Here is a 24,887-nt window from a genome sequence, read left to right as displayed (position 1 = left end):
TCTGTCTCCCTAGTCTCTTTGGAGATCCTAGTGACTCAGGCACAACAAAAACCTTGCTTTTACAGTTCAGTGGGTCTATCTCCCTGAGGTCTCTTTGGGGACCTTTTTGACTTGGGCACAACATGAAGACCTGCAGATTCAGAATTTAAAATGAAGGAGGAAGTGGGTTCTGTCGTGTTTTTAGAATAACTTCTAGATTCCTTTCAGTTCCTCTCCTTTTAGTCTGGAAGAGAAATCTCAATTGGAAGCTTAGAGGGAACAGGGAGATTTACATCAACAAACTTAGGGGACTATTTGAAACGGTACTGATGACAGATTTGAAAAGAATTGGCTCTGGATTTCATTAGTCACTGGGAAATGGAATCCACTACAATGCACAGTGGTGTCCACCCACAAAAGTAGCTCAGGGTTGGTGGGGCTCCCTATGAATCAGCAAGGCCATGAGACTCATACACTGCTGGTGTGAGTATGACTTGGCCAGAAGACTTGGTAGAAGATTGGCAGTGTCTGCTAAGGCTGAAGGATCAATAATCAATTACTGGGCAGTGTCCCAGTAATTCTATTCCCAGACACCTAGCAGAACAGCAAAGGTAAATTCAGCTGTCATTGTTATAGCACTAGACTAGAGACACTCAGATGTCCTCATATTTTCACACTGAATTGTGATTCAGAAAAACATATAATATGGATCTTATACTAATGTGAGCCAGCAAGGCAAGAGACATAAAGTGTACATATATCTCATGGTATTCCAACACAGACAGACAGACAGACAGACAGACAGACAGACACACACACACACACACACACACACACACCCACACCCCCTCTTTTGGCTCAAAGGGAATATGAGGTTATTTATTCTAAAGGCAAAAAGAAGTGTCTATGGCCCAAGAACAGACTCAGGTTACCCACAAAATCCATGTCCCAGCATGGGTAACCATTTCATTTTGTTTTAATAGTAACAGAAAGAATTATAAGTCAAGACATCTCAATTCATTATTGGAAATGTCTGCTGGGAAATCTGTTGTAGGCCCCCATGCTGTCTGTATTAGAAGCTAGGAGCCTGCACATTCCAAGATTTTATCTGAAAGTCTCAAAGATGTTTGGTCACTCACAGAAGTGGGCAATACATAGCAATATAGAGGACTAAGTTAGCTCAAGAAAACTTGTCTCTGGATCAACATTACAGCTCTCAGAAATTCAGAGCAGTGCACAAGCCTTGTGGAAGGAATCTGTAATAAAGGTTGGCTCTTTTCTGGGAACATCATTTCATTTAAGAGCTTAAGATCAGGTGGGCATGCACACCTTTTAACTCCAAAACTTGGGAGGCAGAGGCAGAGGATCTCTACAAGTTTGAAGCCAGCATGGTCTACAGAGTGAGTTCCAGGACAGCCAGGGCTACACAGAGAAACCCTGTCTCAAAAACCCAAAAAAGAAAACTATGTAAACTGATCTAAGTTTTTTTGTTGTTTTGAGACATCTCACTGATAGCCTTGGCTATCCTGGATCTTGCTATGTAGACCAGGCTGGCCTTCAACTCAGAGATACCCCTGCCTCTAAAATGCTGGGATTAAAGGCATGTGCTACCACACCCTATTCCAAAAACATATTTTTAAAAAATGAGTGAGAACACCTAAAACTTCCTTTTTTAGCATTATTTTCTACTTCTGGTGAAAAAATAATGAGGGAAGATTAGCTATTAAATTTTATTATTAAATAATACATGGTACTTCAATAACTTACTTCATTTTTGTAGACAGATCTCACTCTGTACCCCTGGCTGCCCTGAAACTCTGTAGACCAGGCTGGCTTCAAACTCAAGAGATCCACTGCCTCTGCCTCGTGAGTGCTGGGACTAAAGGCGTGCGCCACCACTGGGCAGCCTAGCTCATACTGTTTCTATTAGTGTGTGACTTTAGCCCATAGCATTTCCTAGACATCTTCCTCATACAGGACAGGTGCTTAGCTGTGTTGGAAACTCTCCAGAACCAGCCTACTGTTTTAATGACACCTAGATGCATTTGATGGAGGTTTCTTACCAATCAGAAGGAAAAGAGGTGATGGTGAGCAGCACCGGGCTGGGGTGCCCTACTGCACCAGAGGGGGTGCTCAGGGCTGCCTCTGTTGCTCTGAGATGCACCCTCAACCTTATGCTTTTTTTTCCCCTGAGACAGGGTTTCTTTGTATTGCTTTGGAGGCTGTTCTGGAACTCTCTCTGTAGACCAGGCTGGCCTTGAACTCACAGAGATCCGCCTGCCTCTGCCTCCCAAGTGCTGGGATTAAAGGCGTGCATCACCAACGCCTGGCCCTCAACCTTATACTCCTAAGGCTACAGTTTAATGATCTTTTGATGTTAGGGACCCTTTGCTGTTGTTTTAAATTTAAAGTGTGGGTTGGAGAGATGGCTCAACAGTTAAGAGCATGGGCTTCTCTTCCAGAGGTTCTGAGTTCAATTCCCAGCAAGTACATGGTGGCTCACAACCATCTCAGAGGGATTTGATGTCCTCTTCTGGTGTAAAGGCATATATGAAGATAGAGCATTCATATACAAATCTTTTTTTAAAAAATGTAAAAATTGCCTTTGGGCTGGGTGTGACCGTTGCTTATTCAGGTAGCTAGCTGTAGGAGCAGAAAGAATGTGGTAGGCACTAAGCTTGGTGGTCTGTTGTCTGGGTTCATGTTTGTACCCAGTATGTTGGCCTAGATCCTCCCACTTCTGATGTCTTAACAAATGCTAAATAGAGCCGGGCTTGGTGGCGCACACCTTGAATCCCAGCACTCGGGAGGCACAGGCAGGAGGATCTCTGTGAGTTCGAGGCCAGCCTGGTCTACAGAGTAAGTCCAGGATAGCCTCCAAAACAATATAGAGAAACCCTGTCTCAAACAAACAAACAACCAAAAAAACCCAAAAGCTAAATAAATTTTGTTTTTAACGAATCTGTTTATTAAAAAATGGCAACGGGTAAGGGCTGAAGTCTTTTTGTTAAACCTATTTTAGTTTGGGACAAGACCATGGCGAAAAGACAAAAGGCACCCAGCAAACAGTCGTCCTTGCTGAGCCGGGAGCCTCACTGCTCTCTGGCCCAGTGGACCCTGCCGTCTTCTCCAAGCCGCACGGCCCCGCTGGCCACCAGCTGCAGGGCTGCAGGGAAGACTCTATGCTCTGCGGCTTTGACTCTTTCAGACAGAGTTGCAACACTGTCGTCCCTCTTCACAGGGACAGCTTCTTGCAGGATGATTTGTCCTGCATCTACGTCTTCCTGGAAAACAAAGCGGACATTTTCAAGCCTGGCTTTCTAGCCACTGTAGTCTGCATCCAGACACTAGAGGCAAAGTGTAGGAAAAGAGATACTCACAGCTACAAAGTGTACGGTACAGCCCGTAATCGTGACTCCAGCTTCCAGGACTTGCTCATGAGCATTTGATCCCTTAAAAGAAGGGAGCAAGGACGGGTGGATGTTGAGCATTTTCCCTAGAAAGCAAAAAGCAGTGGTCAGAAAATTTAGGTCTTGTTTATTCTGTTAAAGGAACCAGTGCTCAACTATATTGACCTTAGAGAGCAGACTGGGGGAAGATGCCCAAATACGTACTGAATAATGACAATAGGACGCAGACACAGCTTTTAAGGAAGAAGGGGGTAAAGGTGTCACCAAGCTTGATGACCTGAGCTTAATCCCCAAGACCTACCAAGTGAAAGGAGAACACCTAGTCCTACAAATTGTGCCTCAACTACCAAAGGCGAGCTGAGGCGACCCTACTAAGCCATGCACACAAAGAAAATAAAGAAAATAAAACAGACTGTAGACATCCATGCATTCAGCCACAATGCCTTCCTTGCTAGCTTCTGCCTGTGTGTTATATAGGAGAGCATGAATCTTTGCTTTTTCTGTGTTACAAGGTATCAAACCAGGGCCTTGTGCAAGCCAGGTAGGTAAGTGCTTTACCAGGGAACTAAACCCCCAGCTATTGGTTTGCCTTTTCTTTAACATTATTTTATGAGGGTTTTGCTTGCATGTATCTCTGTGTACCATGAATGTGCCTGGTGCCTGAAGAGGCCAGAAGAGGGTTTTGGGTCTCCTGGAAATGGAGTTACAGGTGGCTGTGAGCTGTCATGGTGCTGGGAATTGTACCTAGGTCCCTTGCAAGAGCAACAAGTGCTCTCAACCACTGAGAATTTCTCCAGACACTAACTCTTGGTTTTTCGGGACAGGGTCTCGTTATACATTTCAATATGGCCTTAATTAAACACACTACATCAAGGCTGGTCTCTGTGCAGCTCTCTCTCCATCTTGGGATACTCAGGCCCTTTATCTTACTTTCTCTCCTGTTCCTTCACTCTGCTTCTGAGGAAAGTGTCCTAGAGGACCAGGCTGGCCTTCAACTTGCAGTTCTCCCACCCCACCCTCAGGATGCCCGGGAAACAGGCATGGACTGAGCATCATGTTTTCTTGTTTCTAAACAAGGAAAGGGTCTTCCTGAGGCTTCTCTCACATGAGTGGTCTCTGCAGTAACAGGAGAGCGATTAGTGACCCCGATCAACAGCTGAGTGAGCTGGGCAGAAACTCAGCCTGGGCACTCTCTCACTCAAAGCAGAGGGAACTAATACAGTCCCCATTAAAATCTCCCGGGAGTCCCTTTTCAGCTGACCTCCCAATGTAATGTCAAATGACTTTTACTTACCGTCCCATTTTCTGACAAAAGGGCCAGAGAGAATTCTCATGAATCCTGCAAGACAGACTATGTCTACAGAGAACTCTTCCAGGACCTGGTCAACAGCATTGTCAAATTCAACACGACTTTTATATAATTTATGATTAATTACCTGTAACAAGAAAAGAGAAATACATGAGTGGTGAAGATGTACCCACTGGAGGGTTGGTTGAGGAATGGGCAGGATGGAGAAAAGCAAACCCAGCACCCACCCCAAACGGGAAGTTCCACGATTACATAACCACATGCCTGGCCTTGTGAAAGCAGAGTTTGCATTTAAGTGCAATCTGCAGGGCTGGCTGTGTGGCTCAGTGTACACCCTAGGCTCCAGGTGGAACAGCCAGCACTGAACAAGCAAATCTCCCAACAGCCAGGCACAGCCTGCAGTAACTCACTCTGGTGGGAATGCCAGCTTTTTCTGCTTTGTCTAGGCCAGCGACCCCAGCTTTGTTGGAGATGACAACCACGATGTGTGTGGAGCTCTTTGCATCTTTAGTGCTGTCTATGAGAGCTTGGAGGTTCGATCCTGAAAAGACAGGAAAAAGAGGAGAGAGTTCACAGGTCTGAAGCTCAGTCACCCTCACAGTGTCCTTGCTTCTCAGAATAGCCTCTCTGCTTTATCATAAAGTTGGATCTAAAATACACTCAAACTGAGAGACAACCATGGCACTGGGCCGTCAACAACACACTGTTCATTCACATTGTTCACAGCAGTGCTTCCTGTGCGGAAAACAGTCAGTGCTGGGCAGAGGGTCACTCCTCAGTACCTGCACTAGGATGGCTGAGGCCAGGTCAGCCCAGGCTTCAAGGTGAGTTTCAAAGGTGATCAAGAGTTATGCTACAGTCACCTGATAGAGTACAATGCTCTTCTACCCAAGGCTTTTTACTTTTGATAAACACAACTTTAGAATGCTACATTTTATTCTGAAAGACATATAGGAACTAAAATACCAGTTAATAACATTTACCTACCATTTCTGACTTTTAAGAACACATGCAAGGTGAACATACAGAATTACTATTTCAACTTTTAAGCTTTTCACCCATCAAGGTATGATATAAAAGAGGTGAACTCTTCCTTCTTTACAGTCTGTCGTCCTCACCGCTGTGTGTCGTGTGTGTGTGTGTGTGTCCCCGGCTGTTCTCAGTGTAACAGCCCTGGCCATCCTGGAACTAGCTCTGTAGACTACCAGACTGGCTTTGAACGCGCGCGCGCGTGTGTGTGTGTGGGGGGGTGGGGGGTGTGGGTGTGGGTGTGTGGGTGTGGGGGTGTGGGTGTGTGGGTGTGTGTGCACGCGTGCTAGGAATAGATCCAGGTCCTCTCCAAAAGCAAGTGTCCTCAACTGTTGAACCACCTTTCCAGCATGGTGGGTTTTGGTTTGTTTTTGTTTTTTGAGGCAGGATCTCACTGTTAGCCCTGGCTGGCCTGGAACTCACTATTTGCGAGGCTGGCATTAAACTCAGGAATCTGCCTCCACTGCCTCCCACGTGCTAGGAGGCCACACTAGCCACCAGTTTGTCCTTCCTGTCTTCAGTTTCTCTTTAACCATTTTTTTCACATCCTCTATTTTGATCTTGTCCCAGACTCTGGTGAGAGCACTCTGACTCCCTGAGGCCCTCCTCACCTGTCTGTGTGAATGGTGGCAGTAGGGAGAGCTCTGTAGTCCTATGGTAAGGAGAAGCCTTGCCTTACCTGTCCCGGATATTAAGACAGCCACTCTCGACTTCTTTTGCTGGGCAGGGAAATGACTTCTCAGGAAGCCATTTGACACCACCGCCCCATTCATTTGCATGGCCTCCATCAGATTCTTGACTCTGACACGAGGGGAATCTTCATTCCAATTATATGCATAAAAAAGTAAGAACAACTACGGATTAATAGGAACAACAAAAATATTATAAAACAACTTTATTGTATTTTATGCTGAGAGTAGGACAAAGAGGAACAAAAACACCAGGTTAGTAGCATTTACCATCTCTCACCTTTCTGAACACTCTGAAGGTGAATAAACAGAATTGCTACAGCCGAGACCCACCGTGCACTCAAGACAGCACTCCAAACGCTGTCTGCCCATGCCCTCTCAACCCCTCAAGCCACCAGTGGGCCCAGGCACACGGTGCATCCCCGCCCCTTCAGAAGGCCACTCAAGACTGAAATAAAGTCTTATTTATTCAGCTTACTGCCGTGTAAGCTGAAGGACATTACTGTCCAGCACGGGGAAGACCCCCCTGAACATGAAACCTATGCCTCAGAGAGCAGAAAGGCAGAAGCAAGGTCAACCAGCACTGACCAGCACTGGCAGCTCTCTGAATGGATCCACCTGCCACCCTGTCAACACACAGAACCACTCGGTGTGTTCAAGCTAAACCTCCAGGCAGAACCTCGAGGTGTCTGTCAGGGACATTATCCTGGGAAAGAGTCCTGTGCAGTGTAGCTGTGTATCAGTGAAAATGACCAGAGATGTCAAAGTTCCAAAGAAAAGCAGACGTGTCCCCGCCCTGGGATTGACGAATCATGATACATCTGGGCAAAGACAGACGCCTTGGCAATGGCTAAACCTAAAAGCCAACAAGGAGCTATTACCTTCAGGACAGGCCACGACACTGCCTATCACCCAGGCTTCCTCCTGGCGCTGCCGAATGTCATGCAGGATTTGGTCTGTCTGGTCCTTAGACACCACCAGGGCAGCTCCAACCCCACAGTTGAAGGTTCTGGCCATTTCTTCTTCAGAGAGCTGTCCTTCCTGCTGTAACCATGAGAAGACCTTGGGGATCCTCCAGGTGCAGGCATCTCAAAATAAGCAAGAGTTGCCTGATTATTCTATTGTCCCATACAAAGAATCTAAAAAAGAGTCATAGGCAGACTCTGCTATTTTGTGTAGAGTAAAACTATCAATGGTCCTTCAGATTATTTCTTTGTCAGCATGGACACCAGAGACTGGCACGCCACCTTTTGTAAACGTCTAGCTGGGTCTTAGTGATGACAAGCTGTATCCTAAACACCATGCAGACCAACTTAGAGGGCGGCTCTGCTGGAGAGCTCTCTGACCAATACCCGCTTCCTTTCATTTCTTCTAAAACTTAGGCTGAGCTGACTTTGACCCAAGCAACACATCACCACTCTTATCCCCAGCACCAGGTAAAGTCTTATTTACATACACTGGCACAGAATTCCTCAATAACAAAGTAACATGGATGAGATACTTGAACGTACGGGTTATAAGATTTGGGTTTACAAAAACTATACTGAATGAATGTCTCTAAAGAATGTTTGATTATTTTTGTCAATCTGACACACGCTTAGATTGATGCGCGAAGAGAGAATTACAAGGGAGAAAATGGGTCTATAAGAGCCGCTTAGAGCCAGGTGGCGGTGGGTGCACTTAGGAGGTCTAGCACTTAGGAGGCAGAGGCAGGCAGATCTCTGTGAGTTACAGGACAGCCTGGGCTATACAGAGAAATCTTGTCCTAAAAAATAAACAATCAACCAACAAACAAAAACCAGGTGCTGAGAAAGCTAAGGGGAACAAGCCAGTAGGCAGCACTCTTTCCCCAAGTTGTTTTTGTTTTTCTGAGACAGGGTTTCTCTGTGTAACAGCCCTGGTTGTCCTGGAATTTGCTCTGTAGACCAGACTGGCCTCAAATTCATAGAGATCTACCTATCTCTGCTTCCCAAGTGCTGGGATTAAAGGTGTGTGCCACTACTGCCTGGCTTGGTTTTTGTGTGTTGGAAACAGGGTCTCATTCTATAGTCCTAGCTGACCTGAAACTAACTATGTAGGTAAGGCTGGTCTTGAACTGCTGGAGCCCCATCTGCCTCTGCCTCCAGAGTGCCAGGGTTAAAAGTGTGTGCTACTATATCTGATTTGATAATTTTTTTTTTAAATACAATTTAAAAACTGCATCCTGTCTACAGATCTTGTCCCCAATTGGGGTGATGGGCATCTGCTTGCATGCATGTGTGCCTTATGCCTTGGTGTTCAGAAGACAGGAGCAGACCCCTGGAACTGGAGTGAGGAATGGTGTGGGTAGCCATGTGGGTGCTGGGAAATAAATCTGGGTCATCTGCAAGAACAGAAAATGCTCCTTTTTTGTTGTTTCGGTTTTTTTTTTTTTATTTTTTATTTTTTTATTTTGAGACAGGGTTTCTGTGTAACAGCTCTGGCTGCCCTGGAACCTGGAACTCTGTAGACCAGGCTGGCCTTGAACTCAGAGGTCCCCCTGCCCTGCCTGCCTCTACCTTTTTTTTTTTCTTTTGAGACATTTCTCTGTGGCTTTTTTTTCGGCTGTCCTGAAACTAGCTCTTGTAGACCAAGCTGGTCTCGAACTCACAAAGATCCGCCTGCCTCTGCCTTTTAAGTACTGGGATTAAGGGTGTGCACCACCACTCACTGGCTTAGCAAAGAAGCTTTATAAAGAGAAAAAAAAGATGTAAGCTGGGCACAGTAGGGCATACCCCAGGGAAGCTGAGACAGAACGCTCAAAGCTGGTCTGAACTACACAAGTGAGATTGTCCTTAACTAAAAAGATGAAAAAGGCGCTCAGGAATGTGGTTATATGGGCTGGACATCCATAATTCAGAAATATGAAACTGATGCCACAGTGAAAAATGCCACACTTGGCCTCATGTGATAGATCACAGTCAAAATACAGGAGAATGCATTAAAGCCACTGCAGGAGGCCATGCATGGTGACCTTTAATCCAAGCATTCCAGAAGCAGAGGGCAGATCTCCATGAGGTCAACCAGTGAAGCCATGTCTCAAAACAAAATAACAGAAAGGATCTTTTACATATGATCGTGTGTGCACTCATAACCCACAGTACATGCTTTTCCCCCTTCATCATTTTTTTCTTTTTTAAATCAGAAATTTCCTTTGGCAAGCTTACCTAAATCTACCCCAAGCTTCTTGGGGAGGACTCTGGGGATGTTCTCCAGCAGTCCACCTCCAGTAATGTGAGCCAAGGCTTTGACACGTCCTGAACGTATGATAGGCAACAGTGAATGGCTGTAGATCCTGGTTGGAGTTAGAAGTAAGTCCCCTGGGGAATGGAGAGATAAGACATAAACTTAGCCCAAACCTCCGAAACCCAAACATAAATGGACGATGACTGTGACCTTGCACAGATATATTAGTCTAAATGTCACCCAGGCAGGAAAACCATACATCGATGCAATTCCTTCCATTTCAGGTAACCAAGCAGGACAGCAAGAGTAAGTTACCAAGGCCGGGTGTTGGCAGCTTATGCCTTTAATCCCAGCACTCAGGAGGCAGAGGCAGGCGGATCTCTGTGAGTTCGAGGCTAGCCTGGTCTGCAGAGCGAGTGCCAGGATAGGCTCCAAAGCTACACTGAGAAACCCCGTCTTGAAAAACAAAACAAAAAAAACCAACAACAACAAAAAAACAAAGAGTAAGTTACCTAACGTCTGGTCACCATGTCCACCAGGCGCTGGAGAAGAATATTGGAGGGAAGACCTCGCTACGATCTTCCTCACAAGGCTAAACCCATTGCTGTGAAGACCAGATGAAGCTACTCCAACGACAACATCCCCTTCGGTGATCCTTTCGAGCCGAGGGAGTTTCTGATCCCTTTCCATAGCACCCACAGCAAACCCAGCCAGGTCATACTCGCCAGGAGGGTACATGTCGGGCATCTCTGCGGTCTCCCCACCTGGAGAGACAAGGACGAAGACATCCTGTGTGCGATCCTTGCAAATCTGGATCAGAAGCTGCATTTAACACCAACAACCCGTGTGTAGCTCTACCCCATACGCTATATGCTAACCAACATCTAGGACAGTACACATGGCCTTCAAACACTGACTCTGACATGCCAATCAATGCTCAGCTGGATTTAACAACACATCTACAATAGTGACATTTCAGAAGAGCTTTTAAACGCTACCACCATCCAGTCAGGTTTGATTTGTTTTTCTTTTAAATATTGTTATGTTATGTGTATGAGTGTTTTGCCTGCATGTATCATGTATGTGCCTGGAACCCAGAGAGTACAGAAGAGAACACTGGATCCCCTGGAACTGTAGTTACAGTGAGCTGCCATGTGGGGCTCTGGGAACCAAACCCAGGTTCTCTGGAAGACCAATAAGTGCTGAGTCATGTCTCCAGCCCCTTAGTTTTACAGTCACTTCATCTTCCAGATAATAGCACAGAACTGCCCCACTCCATACAAATGTTTGAAAGTAGCCAGGCTGAGTGGTGCACGCCTTTAATCCCAGCACTTGGGAGGCAGAGGCAGGCGGATCTCTGTGAGTTGGAGACCAGCCTGGTTTACAAGAGCGAGTTCCAGGACAGCCTCCAAAGCCACAGGAAAACCCTGTGTCGAACCCCCCCCCCAAAAAAGGAGGAAGAAGCCCTAAGCCTGTCCAGTGAGGCTCTTGAGAAACATGGAGATGGACAGAGAAGAAAGAGAAGCCTGCCCGGCAGTTCAGGAATACAAGATGAGGACGGGGTCTAAGATTAACGAAGGTCGTTTTCTCTGCATTTTAATTTCCCATTTGGTGATGGAAAGTCACCTCCACTAGCCACCACAGCAATAAATAAGTTCTACATGACCCAGCAGGCAGGAGAGGACCTGAGAGTCAATGGATCATACCCAGGAGAGCACAGTCAGCTTGTCTACAAGCTCCAGCAATTCCAGCAACAACAGCTTCAGTTGTACTGAGGTCAAGTTTCCCACAGGAAAAGTAATCAAGGAAGAAGAGGGGCTCTGCTCCTTGTGCTAGGATGTCATTCACACACATGGCGACCAAATCCTGACCAATGGTGTCATGCTTGTTGCACAGCTGGGCAATCTGTAATATAAACAACCACACAGAGAGTAAGCGTTGCCTTTATCATCACAGCTCAGCCAGGGAGCAGTAAACACAGCTGTGGTGATCTGCTCAGAACACCCAGGACAAAGACAAGTTCTGCAGGGTCTTTTCTACTCCTTCCAACCGATAGAACTCGAACTCACTGTTCAAAGTGTGCACCTGAGCTACATGGTTAAAATAAATGGTTAGGTGCTGGGGCTCTTTTTAGTGGATGTATGTTGTTAAGAAGAAACGGTTATTGGATAAGCATAAAAGTCATTTGAAAGACAAATTCCCTTCTCTCTTTCACGAAGCCTTTAATCAAAGGTATCCAATTACCTTCAGTTTAGTCCCAACACCATCTGTTCCAGAGGCCAGAAGAGGATCTTTGAAACCAGCTGCTTTCAAATCAAAAAGACCAGCAAAGCCTCCAAGGTCAACATTGCAACCTGTTGGACAGAAAACGAGTTACTTGTTGCATTTTAATTGATGAGTCCAACATGAATATTTGAACTTTCTTCCTGACAATGGCTAATATATGAGCTACATTTCTGAGAGTAGGAAAAGAGCCCCATGTGCATGGCGAACTGATCAAGGCAGGAGACTGTATCAGGCTTAAGAATGACTTAAGAAGACACTCAGCAGTGATTTGAAAAATTCCCCTCAACTAAAGGCAAGGCCCAAATCAATTCACAATAGGGTCTAATTTACCTGGTCTGGAGGTGGCTTTTGCCAAAGGTTGAATTTTCTTAACCAGCATATTTCCAGCTGCAATGTCTACCCCAGATTCCTTGTAAGTCAGGCCCCTAAGGAAATGAAAATAAAAAGTAAGACATCACCTTAATTCCAGGGAAAGTTATTACTATTTGAGATGGTCTCTCTCCGTAGTTCAGGCTGTCCTGGAACTCACAGAGATCTGCTTGCCCCGCCTCTGCTGGGATTCAAGGTGCGCAACACCACACCCAGCAGGGAAAAATATTTTTATCACAAATAAAATGAAACAGACAAAAAAACAAAACAAAACAAAACAAAAAAAAAAACACACACATGTGAGGGCTAGGGAAATGGCTCAGTGGTTAAAGCACTTGCCACAGAAATGCTAGATGGATATGGCTGCCTGCCTGTGACTGGGTAGGGGATCCCCTGATGAGCTGGTCAAGTCTGACTGACAGACCCTCTCTGAGTTTAAGGTGGAAGAATAGGGATGATTCTTAATAACGTCAGGCCTCCAATTAGGCACACAGCCATGTATGGGCACACATGGGCACCCCCCCCCCCAGACTCGGATGTAAATATTGTAGAGCAGGCAGTTATGAAGTATGCATATTTATCACCTTTCTCAGGGATGTGGAGTTAACAGACGTGTACCGCCACACTTGGTTTGAATTTCTTTCTAAATTGTAGTAATACATGCACACAATTTACCATCTCAGCCTTTTTTTTGTTTGTTTTTTTGAGACAACGTGTCTCTAACTTTGGAGCCTATCCTGGATCTTGCTCTGTAGACCTTGCATTCTGCCTCCTGAGTGCTGGGATGAAAGGCATGAGGCACTACTGCTCCACTATTTTAGCCATTTTTAAGTGTATTTTTTGACTGAGTGGCACAATTTGGTGTAGCCATCCATCACCACCCATTTTTTCTCACCTAGTAAAATGGAAACTTTGTGTCCACCACACAGGAACTCTCCACTCCTGACTCTCACTTGCAAACCACCATCTTGTTCCTATGTAGCTTAAACTAGCCTCTAACTCCCAATACTCAGCCTTAGCCTCCCCAGGAATGACATTACAGATGAGAACCTTGCCTGGCCCCTTCTACTTTTAAACTGTTTTTACCACATCGATTCTTAGGCCAACCTCAGTTTGAGTAGGAATGAAACGACAAACCAAAAAAAAAAAAGATTATGACTTGTGAAAATATCCCTAAAAACCAAAAGTTTTTATTGGCTATCAGTTTTCTCAGAGCTGAGGGCTATAGAAACATGACTGAATAGTGCTTTATAAAAGCACAAAACTATGTCATGTAGAAATCAAGTCTGTGAAATGCATTGTGAATTTATTAGTTTCGTCTTGAACAATGAGAATTTGGCTCATTGGGATGCAGTGACAGATGAAGAAATATTTTAAGCCAAGCTGCTAGGGTACTTGAGAGGACTGCTAACCAACTCAGCACCTGCAGTCCAGGGTCACTCTCACACAGGACACAAAACCCTGCAGGTAACAGTTGGCATTGTGACACCTCATTTTCTTTATCTTGAAGAACTCAGTCTACAATTCAGATTTAAGTGGGGATGGCACACATCCTCAATTCTAGCACTTGGGAGGCAGAGGCAGGTGGATCTCTGAATTGGAGGCCAGTCTGGTCTACAGAGCTAGTTCTAGGACAGCCAGGACCACACGGAGAAACCCTGTCTCAAAAACCCAATACCAATACCAATACCAAACCAAACCAAACCAAACCGACCGACCGACCAACCAACCAACCAACCAACCAACCAAGATATAAGTTCCTTGTTGGGCACAGTGGTATAGGCCATCAGATCTCTGAGTTCCAGGCCAGCCAGGGTGCCATAGTGAGATTTCCAAACCAAACCAAACTTCCATCTCTTAAGGTAGGTAATTTCCATGTGCTGGCACAGTATTTTAGTGTAACATATTTACAGAAGGGCTTAGAAACCTGTGTTTCACTCATGGTATAGCTTAATCTACTAAAAATTATTTTTTTGAGATGTCTCAATAATGGTTAGGAGAATTTGCTGCTCTTGCAGATGATTTGGGTTTGGTTCCCAGCACCCACATAGTGGCTTACAACATTACTAAGCCCAGTTCCAGGGGACCCAATGCCCTCCTCTTCTGATCTCTGAGGGAACCAGACATATGTGGTATACATACATACACACAGGCAAAATACTCACATCATACACATACATAAACACACCTATGTGATATTATGTGATACTTTAAAAAAAATCAAAACACTCGTGGCAACCAAGTTTATTTATTTCATAAGGAAATATTTGTCAATAAATGACTCAGTATTTAAAAATACATTCAAGTAATAAATACAGGGACAAAGCAGGAACCGTGATTTAAACTCAAGAATGTTTACCTACATAATGACTCAAGAATTAACAGTCTTTGTCACCATAACCTTGACGAACTTTCAAAGATAAGGAATTGCCAAGAAGCATTTCCCATTTATTCATAAATTGCTTTGATCAGTTTTTTTTTTTTGTGTGTGTGTGTGGGGGGGAGGAGTAGGGGCAGATATGTAAAGTCTGTCTACAGACTGGCCTCAAATTTAAGATGCCCTTCCTGTCTCAGTCTATAAATCATTAAGACTCAAACAAAATACAAGCCAAGACCCAGTCAGCTCCACAGACAGAATACAGACTGACAGCATAGGGCCAGGAGAGTTTCCTCCAAGCCACAGAGGCCTGTTCTGAGTGGAGGGAACCTTTACCTTGGCTGCTGGAGGAAGGCCACAGCACGGAAGCCAATATCCTTCCTATACACTGCTCCCTCAAACTTTATAGCAGCGAGTCCTTTCTTGGCTTCTTCAAGGGCTGACACAAGATTTTCCCCGACGGCTGTTACTGTGAGGACTCTGCCCCCACTGGTCACCACTTTGCCATCTTTAAGAGCAGTGCCTGCATGAAATACCTGCAGCCCTAAAGCCTGGGCCTCAGGAAACCCTGTAAATAAGCACAGTTAACAAAGTGGGTGTTTTTTGTTGAGGTGGGGTCAGTCTTCACTATGTAGACCAGGCTAGCCTCAAACTCTGTGATCCAACTGCCTGTGGCTTCCAAGGCCCAGGATTAAAGGTGTGTGCCATCATGCCCTGCAGCAAAGACTTTGAAACAACATTTCATCCTGTGCTGTGGTTCTATTAAAAAAAAATCCCAGTTTCTGGGGCGTGAGAAAAACTAACAAACAAAACAACACAGCCATAATTTCAATGAGGGAGGGAAGTATGGTATAGTTAATTTTTCTTCAGAGGAGGTTTAAAAAGATAACTAGATGGTTTCTTTAACATGTGAGACAGCTAGTTATAAAGACAACTCTATCTCACCTCCATTCCTATGCCCACTTCTCTTCCCAGCACCTGGTGTGCTAATGTGTTAGCCACGGCTTCTGAGTGTTCTGACCACACAGTGCCACCCGGCATAGTTACCTATGCCTGCCGGGACTGTCCAATCCCGCTGTCCTGGAGTCTTAGGGGAAATCTCATCAGACAAACGCTCCTGGTTCAATCTTATTTCTCTGTTCCTTTCCAGAAGCAAACATTCCTGTCTCTGAGATTACAAGCTGATAGATTTTTGCTCTTTTTTTTTTTTTTAGGCAAGGGAATAAATAAAGTTCTTGAACCAAACACACTAATACTGCTACGCTACAGCATGCTAGGGGCCATAGAAGTTTTTGGTCATGAATCACAACTTATCTGGCATTTCATTTTCATTTGTAAACAGATTGGATGCCATTTAAGCATACACCTCATGGCTTGTTAAAAAAGGGGGTGGGGGAAACTGGACCTTTCAAACTTTGATTTCTGCCCCAGAAACCACGATCCGGGACACGATGTACTCTCTCTAATGGGCCAAACTGCATAGAGCAGAGCTTGTGTCTTAAAGCCTCACATGTGTTAACAATGCTGATTCTCACATTCTCACCCATGCCCACCTGGCTCTGGGGAGGTGGACATGCAGGGCTGCAATGGGATCACTCTGGAAACTTGATTGGCTCACTCGCTTCCTGGTGCAGGAAAGGACATGAATGGCATTTCTCTAAACACACTAAGCAACGGGCCAAGAATCCCTCAAGGGTCTGATGGCTTCAGACCCTTCATAGGAAAGGTGTTTGTACACAGGGGAGGAGCTTGTCATCACCCGTTTCATTGTAACCCAACCTCGTTCTTAAACACCCACTATTCACCTGTTATCTCTACACCCTTGGCGTAGGCTCCAGGGTACCCTTTACTTGCCATGACAACAGTTACGGCAGAGTGGTTTTCTAGCCAAACAGGCAGAGATGTACTCAGCAGGCCATCTAGGGTGGACTGAATCACTTCATAAAGGTCACTTTTAAGAAGTGGGAGGATTACCTGGAAGAACAGAGTCAATACGGTAGATGAGATGAACTGTAATAGTCTTCCTTTTACCCATTTCTTCCATTTTATTCATTGGGATGCCCACAGAAGTGTTTCTCAAAGGCAATGATTTCAAGACCGATAAACTGTGAGGACAAAACCAATGCTTTTCTTCTAAAAAGCAGTAGTTTGCATGCTGGTGGCTCACGCCTTTAATCCCAGCACTTGGGAGGCAGAAGCAGGCGGATCTCTGTGAGTTCAAGACCAGCCTAGTCTACTAGAGCTAGTTCCAGGACAGCCTCCAAAGCCACAGAGAAACCCTGTCTAGAAAAATAAAACAAAAAAGTAGTAGTTTGCTACTATTATTTTGAGACAGAGTCTCTCTCTGTAGCCGAGGCCATCCTTGAACTTTATCTGCCTCTGCCTCCTCAGTATTGGGATTAAAGGGACAGACACATCTTCATACCAGGTAGTATTTTATTTATTGTAACTCACTTGGCATTCTGGATCACCAAAACGGCAATTAAACTCCAAAACTTTTGGGCCATCTTTAGTCAGCATTATACCAGCGTAGAGAATTCCTTTATTGAGAGAGAGAGAGAGAGAGAGAGAGAGAGAGAGAGAGAGAGAGAGAGAGAGAGAGTCTGTAATGGTGTAATGACAACATTGTATTATAACTATAAAACCTAGACTGTAAACTTTTTTTTCAAAGTTTTGTAGACTTTCTTTTGTATACTGTTGCCTTTATGCCTGCAGGCCAGAAGAGGGTGCTAGATCTCATTATAGATGGTTCTGAGCCACCATATGATTGCTGGGAATTGAACACAGGACCTCTGGAAGAGCAGCCAGTGTTCTTAACCTCTGAGCCATCTCTCCAGCCCATAAATTGTTTTTTTTTTGAGACAAAGTCTCATGTATCTCAGCTTGAATTTGAACTCATTTTGTAGTTGAGGATAGCCTTGAACTTCTGATCCTCCTGCCTCCATACGCTAGGTGATGGGATTACAGGTGTGCCCCACCATGCCCAAGTGTATGGTCCTAGAGGTAGAACCCAGGGCTTCATGGATGCTAGGCAAGCATTCTACCAACCGAGCTATAAGTCCATCCAAGACTCTAAACTCCCAGTAGTACACATTTGGATACGACTGAAGTTGTAGAAAGAGAGACTAAGCTCCAGCCCAAGTAGAGGTCACTATACAATGACCCAGACATCCTCCTCACCTGTGTAAGGCGCACCCTCCTGCCGCATGCCATCTACTGTTCTCTGAAGAATAGTGTTCTTAATTTTTAGTAACAAATCTGTAGGAACCTGGGGAACACACAGAAACATTAAATGTAATTTTGTTGTTGTTTTTTGAGACAGGGTTTCTTTGTAGCTCTGGAGCTTATCCTGGAACTTGCTTTGTAGACCAGACTGTCCTTGAACTCACAGAGATCCTCCTGTCTCTGCCTCCCTGAAATCATATTAGGCTGGGTATAGAGGTGTATTCTTTTAATCCTAACACCTACAAGGCAAAGAGAGATAGACTGTGAGTTTGAGATCAACCTGGTCTACATAGAGTTCTGTGCCAGTCAGGGTCATAGAGAGACCCTATGTCAAAACAAAACAACCCTCACAACGCCCTTATCTTACAGAATTGGAAAGAACTCCAAGAGATCAAATGTTTCGTATTCAAGAATACATTTGTGGCAAATGTTAGTGTCTATCTACTTTCAGCTCTCTTACTACTTCGCCAAACATCAAAATAATGCTCTGAGCCTGGCAAATGGTGTCAAGGGCAGGCCTGCTCATTTCCTGTTAGCAGAGGAGTAGCAATCACCATTTCATCTCAACAGTGCTTAAAAGTATGCACATTCAAAGTACCTCACTTAAAGCTTCCTCGGACATAAAACTAAAATTAATAGTTTTCTCCGCCTCACCCTCTGAGGTGAATCCTTCTAGTATTGTATGCAAATTTTTAAGCCTACATATTTATGCATAAGAGTTTCATTGTGGAAATTAGGCTTATAGACAGTTATCTCAAAAATCACTGTTATCAAAACCTATAAAAAGATGCTTTGCTTTTCTTTGAGACAGGGTCTCACTATGTAGCCCAGGCTGTCCTAGAAGACATAAAAATGATTTCTAGAGAGCTAAACCATTCTATTTCAATAATGGAGATTTCTTTTCTTTTCTTGGTTGTCTTTTGAGATAGGGATTTTGTGTAGCCTTGGCTGTCCTTGAACTCAAGAGATCCTCCTGCCTCTGCCTCAATGCAGTGCAGCACTGTATCTGGCTAATGCAGACTTTGTTACACAAAACTACCCAGAAATTGGGAGTATCACCTGTCTGTCTGAAGTAGAGAGAGTGCAATTACGGCCTGTCCTGGTTCTAAGTTTGTTATATATACATTTCTGTTTTACGTGCTGGGCCACGGATCCAGAGAGGAAGAGAACAAAGCTCTCACAAAATCAAAATATGGGTGTACACAGTTGGGACAGGATATGTCAAACCTGATTGTATTTCCTATTCCTTAGATTGGTTCTTAATCCCTTAAAGGCTATCAGAAGTTGTTGTTAGAGACCCAAAGAGGTAACTTCTCATTTGGAAGACAGCTGGCCTGCTGACTAGTGACAGCTTACAGTACCTGGGGTGTTGGGCAATAGGCTCCCATTCCCCCTGTGTTGGGGCCCTGGTCTCCATCCAGCAATCGCTTATGGTCCTGTGCTGGGGGCATTGGGGCCACTGTCTTCCCATCAGTGAAACATAGACACTGCGGAAAAAACAGATTAGTCCACTTAGGTTAAATGTCAAAAAGTCAAATGTGACTCTTCTTAGAGGCAAAGTTTTCATTTCTGAAGAAAACTGGGATGATAATTTTAAGTCCAGGCACTCACACTGCATGTAAGGCACCACTACCTCAGCACTTAGTGTGCAGGCAGCTGTATGTGACATTGTACAGAACCCCACAGTGTGACTTAAGTCCAAGTGTCCCCCTCACCAAGCAACCCAGTGGTGGTGGGGGGACACAAACAACTCTTTCATAGGGGTCTCCCCTAAGACCATCAGAGAACACAGATATTTACACTATGACTCATAACAGTAGCAAAATTACACTTAAGACATAGCAATGAAAATGATGTTATGGTTGGGGTCACCACGCCCTAAGCAACTGTGTTCAGTGGTCAGCACTAGGAAGGCTGAGAACCATTGGTCTAGGGGTGAGAACTGTGCAAATCCTTTTTTTAAACTGCTGGGCTCCTGTGTTTCTGGGCATGATAAAAGCAAAGAGATGGCTGTACTTACAGACACTTCTTCCCCGTCCAGAAACTCTTCCACAACCACTGTTTCTCCAGCCGCTCCAAAAGACTTTTCCTAATTGTAATTAAAAATAAAACACTCTGTAAATCTTAAAGCTTTTAACACTGAATTGTAGAACTGTCTCCCATCTGAGTTATGAAATACACGAGCATTTTAACTTCTTTCTGAAGACCTAACACATGAACTTTTCTGGTCTTTGATGTGGTAGCAGGTAGAGCTCACATTTCTGCCACTTTCCTGATCACCATTTAATCTTTATTCCTGGTTATGAACATGTAGGTTTTGTCTAGAAACATTGTACAAAACCACGTATGTGAAAAGAGATTTCTCTTAGAGGTTAAGACATAATCATTGATATAGATTACTAAAGAAACACTGTACCCATCCACTGCTGCTCTATTTCTGTTAAGACTCGGCTCACATGGGACAAATGCCTTTGTTGTCATGGATGTGTGGAGAGTTATCAAAGACTTTCTACCTTCCCATCACAGACACTAAGAATGTCAGAATTACATCAAAAGAAACGAGCCATGGTTTAGGGATTGGTGTAGCTCTGCGTCAGCCCTTTTCTGGAAATGGATGGCTTGCAGTACAATGGGAACCAGCTGTCCAGCATGTTTGGGACACTTGGAGGCCCACTCGGTAAACTTAGAATACTTATTCATACAGAGAATGAACCTTCCAGAAGCAGCCACCTACTTGCATGATCTCCTGTACAGCTTTGCAGGCCTCCTCTTTGTTCTTTGCAACAATCACGCCTTTCCCAGCTGCAAGGCCACTAGCCTTCACAACCAAAGCAGGGAAGTTTGCGCTGTGAAGACAGGAAGCTTTTATCATCCACTAAATTCTCAAAATGCAGACATTTAAATTGTCTTCTGATTTGTAATAGTATGCTTCAGCAGAAGTGAAAGGTACCCAGAAAAAAAATATTAGCCCAGGATCATTTCAGGTAATTCTTGCCAAGATTTTTTCTTGTGTATTTTATAATTTTGACCATATAGCAAATACAATTTTGCTTTTTTCACATAGAGTGAGGTCAAATGAGCAATAATCCTTAAAAAGTTAAGCAGATTTGTAGAGCAGATATAACATCATCTGTAAGATACACACCAAGGAATCTCAAAATAGCGCCTCACAAGACCAACACATTTCCAGAAACACACAAAGCAGTAGAGTGGGACTAGAGATCTGGAAGGTTTAACCAATGTAAGTAACAAAGCTGTTACTTACCTAAGGCACTGGCCTACTAGGATAATAATAATATTCAGTGTTTAAGAAACCCTGTGGGATGAAGAATGAGCAAAGAATGAACTTGGGCCAGCGAGGTGGCTGACCTGAGTTCAATCCCTGGTTTTCTGATTCCATGGATGTGTCAAGTTGGACACACACACACTAAAGTTTTCCACATGCAGGAGAGAAGGATACTTAACGGACCCAGGTTTGATTCCCAGCACCCACAAGGCTGCTCAGAATTGTTTGTTAACTCCAATCCCAGGGGATCGCAGTGGTCTTCTCACTTTTTGATTATCAGGCCATTCACACAGGCAAAACACCCATACACATAAGATAATAAATACATCTAAAAAACATTTAAAAAAATTCACTAACTCTGCAGGGTCTGGTGTCACACACCTAGTGGGATACCAGCACTTGGGAAGCTAAAGCAGGAGCACAGCCATTAGTTTAAGATCCTCCTGTTGTGCTGGGCGTTGGTGGTTCACGCCTTTAATCCCAGCACTCGGGAGGCAGAGGCAGGCGGATCTCTGTGAGTTTGAGACCAGCCTGGTCTACAGAGTGAGTTCCTGGACAGCCTCCAAAGCCACAGAGAAACCGTCTCAAAAAACCAAACAAACAAAAAACCAAACCAAAACAAAAATGATGCTGTTATTGTAATAATATACCACCGTGTTTGTCAGTTTCAGGACAATATGTATTTCCTCTTAGAGATCTCAGTAGTGAAAACAGTACATATAATCTACAAGAGTACTTAAGGAAAGTGTGTACAGAACTGGTTTTGTTTTTCCTTTTGGTTTGAGACTGGATCCACCAAGCCCAGGCTGGTTTTGAACTGGTTCTTCAGCTTCCACTTCCCAAGTGCTGGAGAATCCCATCTTATTATGGTGTCAAAAGGGAAACTAATTATTGTATTTCAAGTTATCTTTTCCATAACTAATTCAATATAAACCCACAAAAGCCTAAGAACTAAACTTTGTTTTTGGTTCTTCTTTAAACCCTGTGGCCCTGGCTGTCCTGGAGCTCACTCTGTAGATCAAGATGGCCTAAAACTCAGAGATCCGCCTGCCTCTACCTCTGCCTCCTGAGTCCTGGGACTAAAGGTGTGAGCCACCACTGCCAGCTTAAACAGTGTGTTTTCAAACAGAAAGTGACTTTCTATTTACACTGCATGAACACCTGTCCTTCACAGGCCCCCTTCCACCTACCTCATAATAAAGCTGCAGGCATCTTCAGGCTTGGTAAAGGCTTTCCACTGCGCAGTTGGGATTCCATGTCGGTCCATAAACTCTTTGGCAAACTTTTTACTGGACTCTAACTGGGCTGCTTGTGCAGTGGGGCCAAAGCATCGTACGCCTGCACAGGCCAGGTCCTCAACAACCCCTACAGAAAGAAGCAAACAGAAATCTAGGTAACCCACAGTCCATCTAGGGACTTACTCCGAATATGAATTATGATTAGAATAAGTCTAAACATTAGTCATTAGCAGGTTATTACTAAGAGGTGATTCTAGGCATATAAAGAGCTGTGCCAGGTGGTGTCTGAGCCCCCAGCTAATTGAGAGAATGAGGCAGGAGCCCACAAACTGTAGATGAGCTTGGGCACTTTAACTAAGCCTCATTTCAAAACAGAACACCCAGACAAACAGCTAGCAAAAGTGAATTGTTGGGTTTGCCCTAGTGACTATATGATTACTAAAGACACTACAATAGAGCAGAAGAAAGACACGTTTTGATCCCGATTTCATCTTATTTTTGAAGGCCTGAGGTAAAAACCAAAAACCTGGATCCCACCAACTTTAAGAAGCTGAAAGATCCTCTTCTAATGATTTATGAGGAATCCCCATTCACGGACTGGATTAAATCATCTCTGAACTTCTGCCGGCACTGATTGTGTGGCCACAATAAGGAATGAGTTTACCTGCAGCTAGAGGGGCCTCTGGTCCAACAACCACGAACTCAATCTTTTCATCTTTGCAGAACTGAGCCAGGACAGTGTGATCAGTGATGGAGACAGCTGTGAACGGAAGACATAAACCCACACACTTGCAAAAATGTCTTCAGCTAACCTAATAAGCTAATTACTATCCTTAGTAAGGTAATTAAAAACTAAGATAGTTGTTGGTTTTGCCTTTGTGGGTACAGTTAGTAATTTTCACCATGAGAAATTCCAAATAGTGCATTAGGTTAAACAAACCTCAGCAGCCCACTACTGTCACTGTACCCAGTCAGTGACTCGTCAACACCCCAATGTGGCTGTCCCTGTTTCCAGTGTTGGTTGGTTGCACAGAAAAAAGACAAACCCAGAGAATGCACTCAGAAACTTCTTCCATAAACAAGCAGAAGATGCCTTTAACCTACAATAGGCACCTGCTACCTTTCTAATCACAGTGGTTCAGAGGTTTAAGATACACTGCCTTATGTTTACCACACACAGAGAGAATTCACGGTACTGATTTGAATAGAAATCTACCCTACTAAAGAGTGTATGTGAGCTATCATTTATTATCAACAAATATTAACCACCCCGACCCCCATTTTGAAACATAATTACCAGCATTTGAGATCTTTCCGGAACTGGCAGTGCCTGCATTTCCTGGGGCAACCAACACTTGTTTGACATGATGAGACTGTGCAAGTTTCCAGGCCAGGGTATGTTCCCTCCCTCCACTGCCAATCACAAGAACTCGGGCTGCCATTGCTGTCTACAAGGCAGGAATTCAGAAGCAAAATGAAACCTGCAGAAAGAAAGCCACAGTTGATCTTAAAACACATGCATTCTAGGAGACACACTTCCTCATTTTTGGTAGTGTTTTATCTTGTTAACTTTTCCATATGCTGGTGTTTTGCCTGCACATATGTCTATGTACCGCAGGTTTGCCCAGTGTCCACAGAGCCAGAAGAGGTTCTTGGTTCCTCTGGTACTGATATTTTGTGGGTGTGAGACACTGTGGATGCTGGTGATTGAACCCCAGTCCCCTGGAAGATCTGCAAGTCTCGTAACTGCTGAGCCATCTCTTCAGTCATTCTTTTGGTGTTCTTGAGAAAGTCACACTATGCTGCACAGAGATGCCCCATGCTGCTCTTCCAGAGGACCTAGGTTCAATTTCTAGCATTTACACGGTGGCTACCAACTATCTAATTCCAGACCCAGAGGACCTGACCCCTTTCACTGGCCTATGACATAAGTCACACACAAGGCAGGCAGGCAGGCAAACATATGCACAAAACCCTCAAAACTTGGAAGGTTAGAATTGAAAAGAGATGACGGTAGTCACAGTACAAGAGGGCATGAGAAGATGAGGGAGACACGTTTATAGTTAGGCAAAGAAAGAACGGTGGTCAGCTTTTGCTAGGTAGGCTCTGGGTGTCCTCCATGCTCATGTGTTGTGTTCCATCCATATGGTGAGGTACTAGAGTAGAAACGATGTAAGTGTGGTATTTAGAGATGGAGCCTCTGGGGAATGACTAGGTTTAGATAAGGGCCCTAGGGTGGAGTACTCAAGATTAAATGTAAAGTTTTTTTCCCTTTTGTTTTTTGATACAGGGTTTCTTTGTGTAGCCCTGGCTGTCCTGGAACTTACTCTGTAGATCAGGCTGGCCTTGAACTCAGAGATCAACAATTTAAACCTTGGTGTTGCTGGGAGGTGGTGGCACACACCTTTAGTTCCAGCACTCGGGAGCAGAGGCTGGAGGATCTCCATGAGTTCGAGACCAGCCTGGTCTACAAGAGCTAGTTCCAG

At 44.4% G+C, this 24,887-nt stretch overlaps 1 protein-coding gene across 1 annotated transcript; it reads right to left on the bottom strand.

The window, feature by feature from the left end:
* Positions 1–3,006: 3,006 nt before the first annotated feature.
* Gart (phosphoribosylglycinamide formyltransferase, phosphoribosylglycinamide synthetase, phosphoribosylaminoimidazole synthetase) lies at positions 3,007–23,886 on the bottom strand. Its single transcript, NM_001246705.1, is given in 21 exon segments — positions 3,007–3,263; positions 3,360–3,475; positions 4,684–4,825; positions 5,109–5,239; positions 6,407–6,544; positions 7,298–7,504; positions 9,602–9,754; positions 10,133–10,384; positions 11,327–11,525; positions 11,865–11,974; positions 12,237–12,331; positions 14,989–15,220; positions 16,458–16,626; positions 17,107–17,192; positions 17,833–17,920; positions 19,239–19,364; positions 19,898–19,966; positions 20,612–20,723; positions 22,354–22,528; positions 23,066–23,161; positions 23,699–23,886. Coding segments are annotated over 21 exon segments (3,033 nt in total). The 5' UTR covers positions 23,844–23,886; the 3' UTR covers positions 3,007–3,071.
* Positions 23,887–24,887: the final 1,001 nt, after the last annotated feature.

The sequence above is a fragment of the Cricetulus griseus genome, chromosome 4 (assembly GCF_003668045.3).
Source record: "Cricetulus griseus strain 17A/GY chromosome 4, alternate assembly CriGri-PICRH-1.0, whole genome shotgun sequence".
In the NCBI taxonomy this organism is placed as follows: Eukaryota; Metazoa; Chordata; class Mammalia; order Rodentia; family Cricetidae; genus Cricetulus; species Cricetulus griseus.
This window is presented reverse-complemented; position numbering and strand designations above follow the sequence as displayed.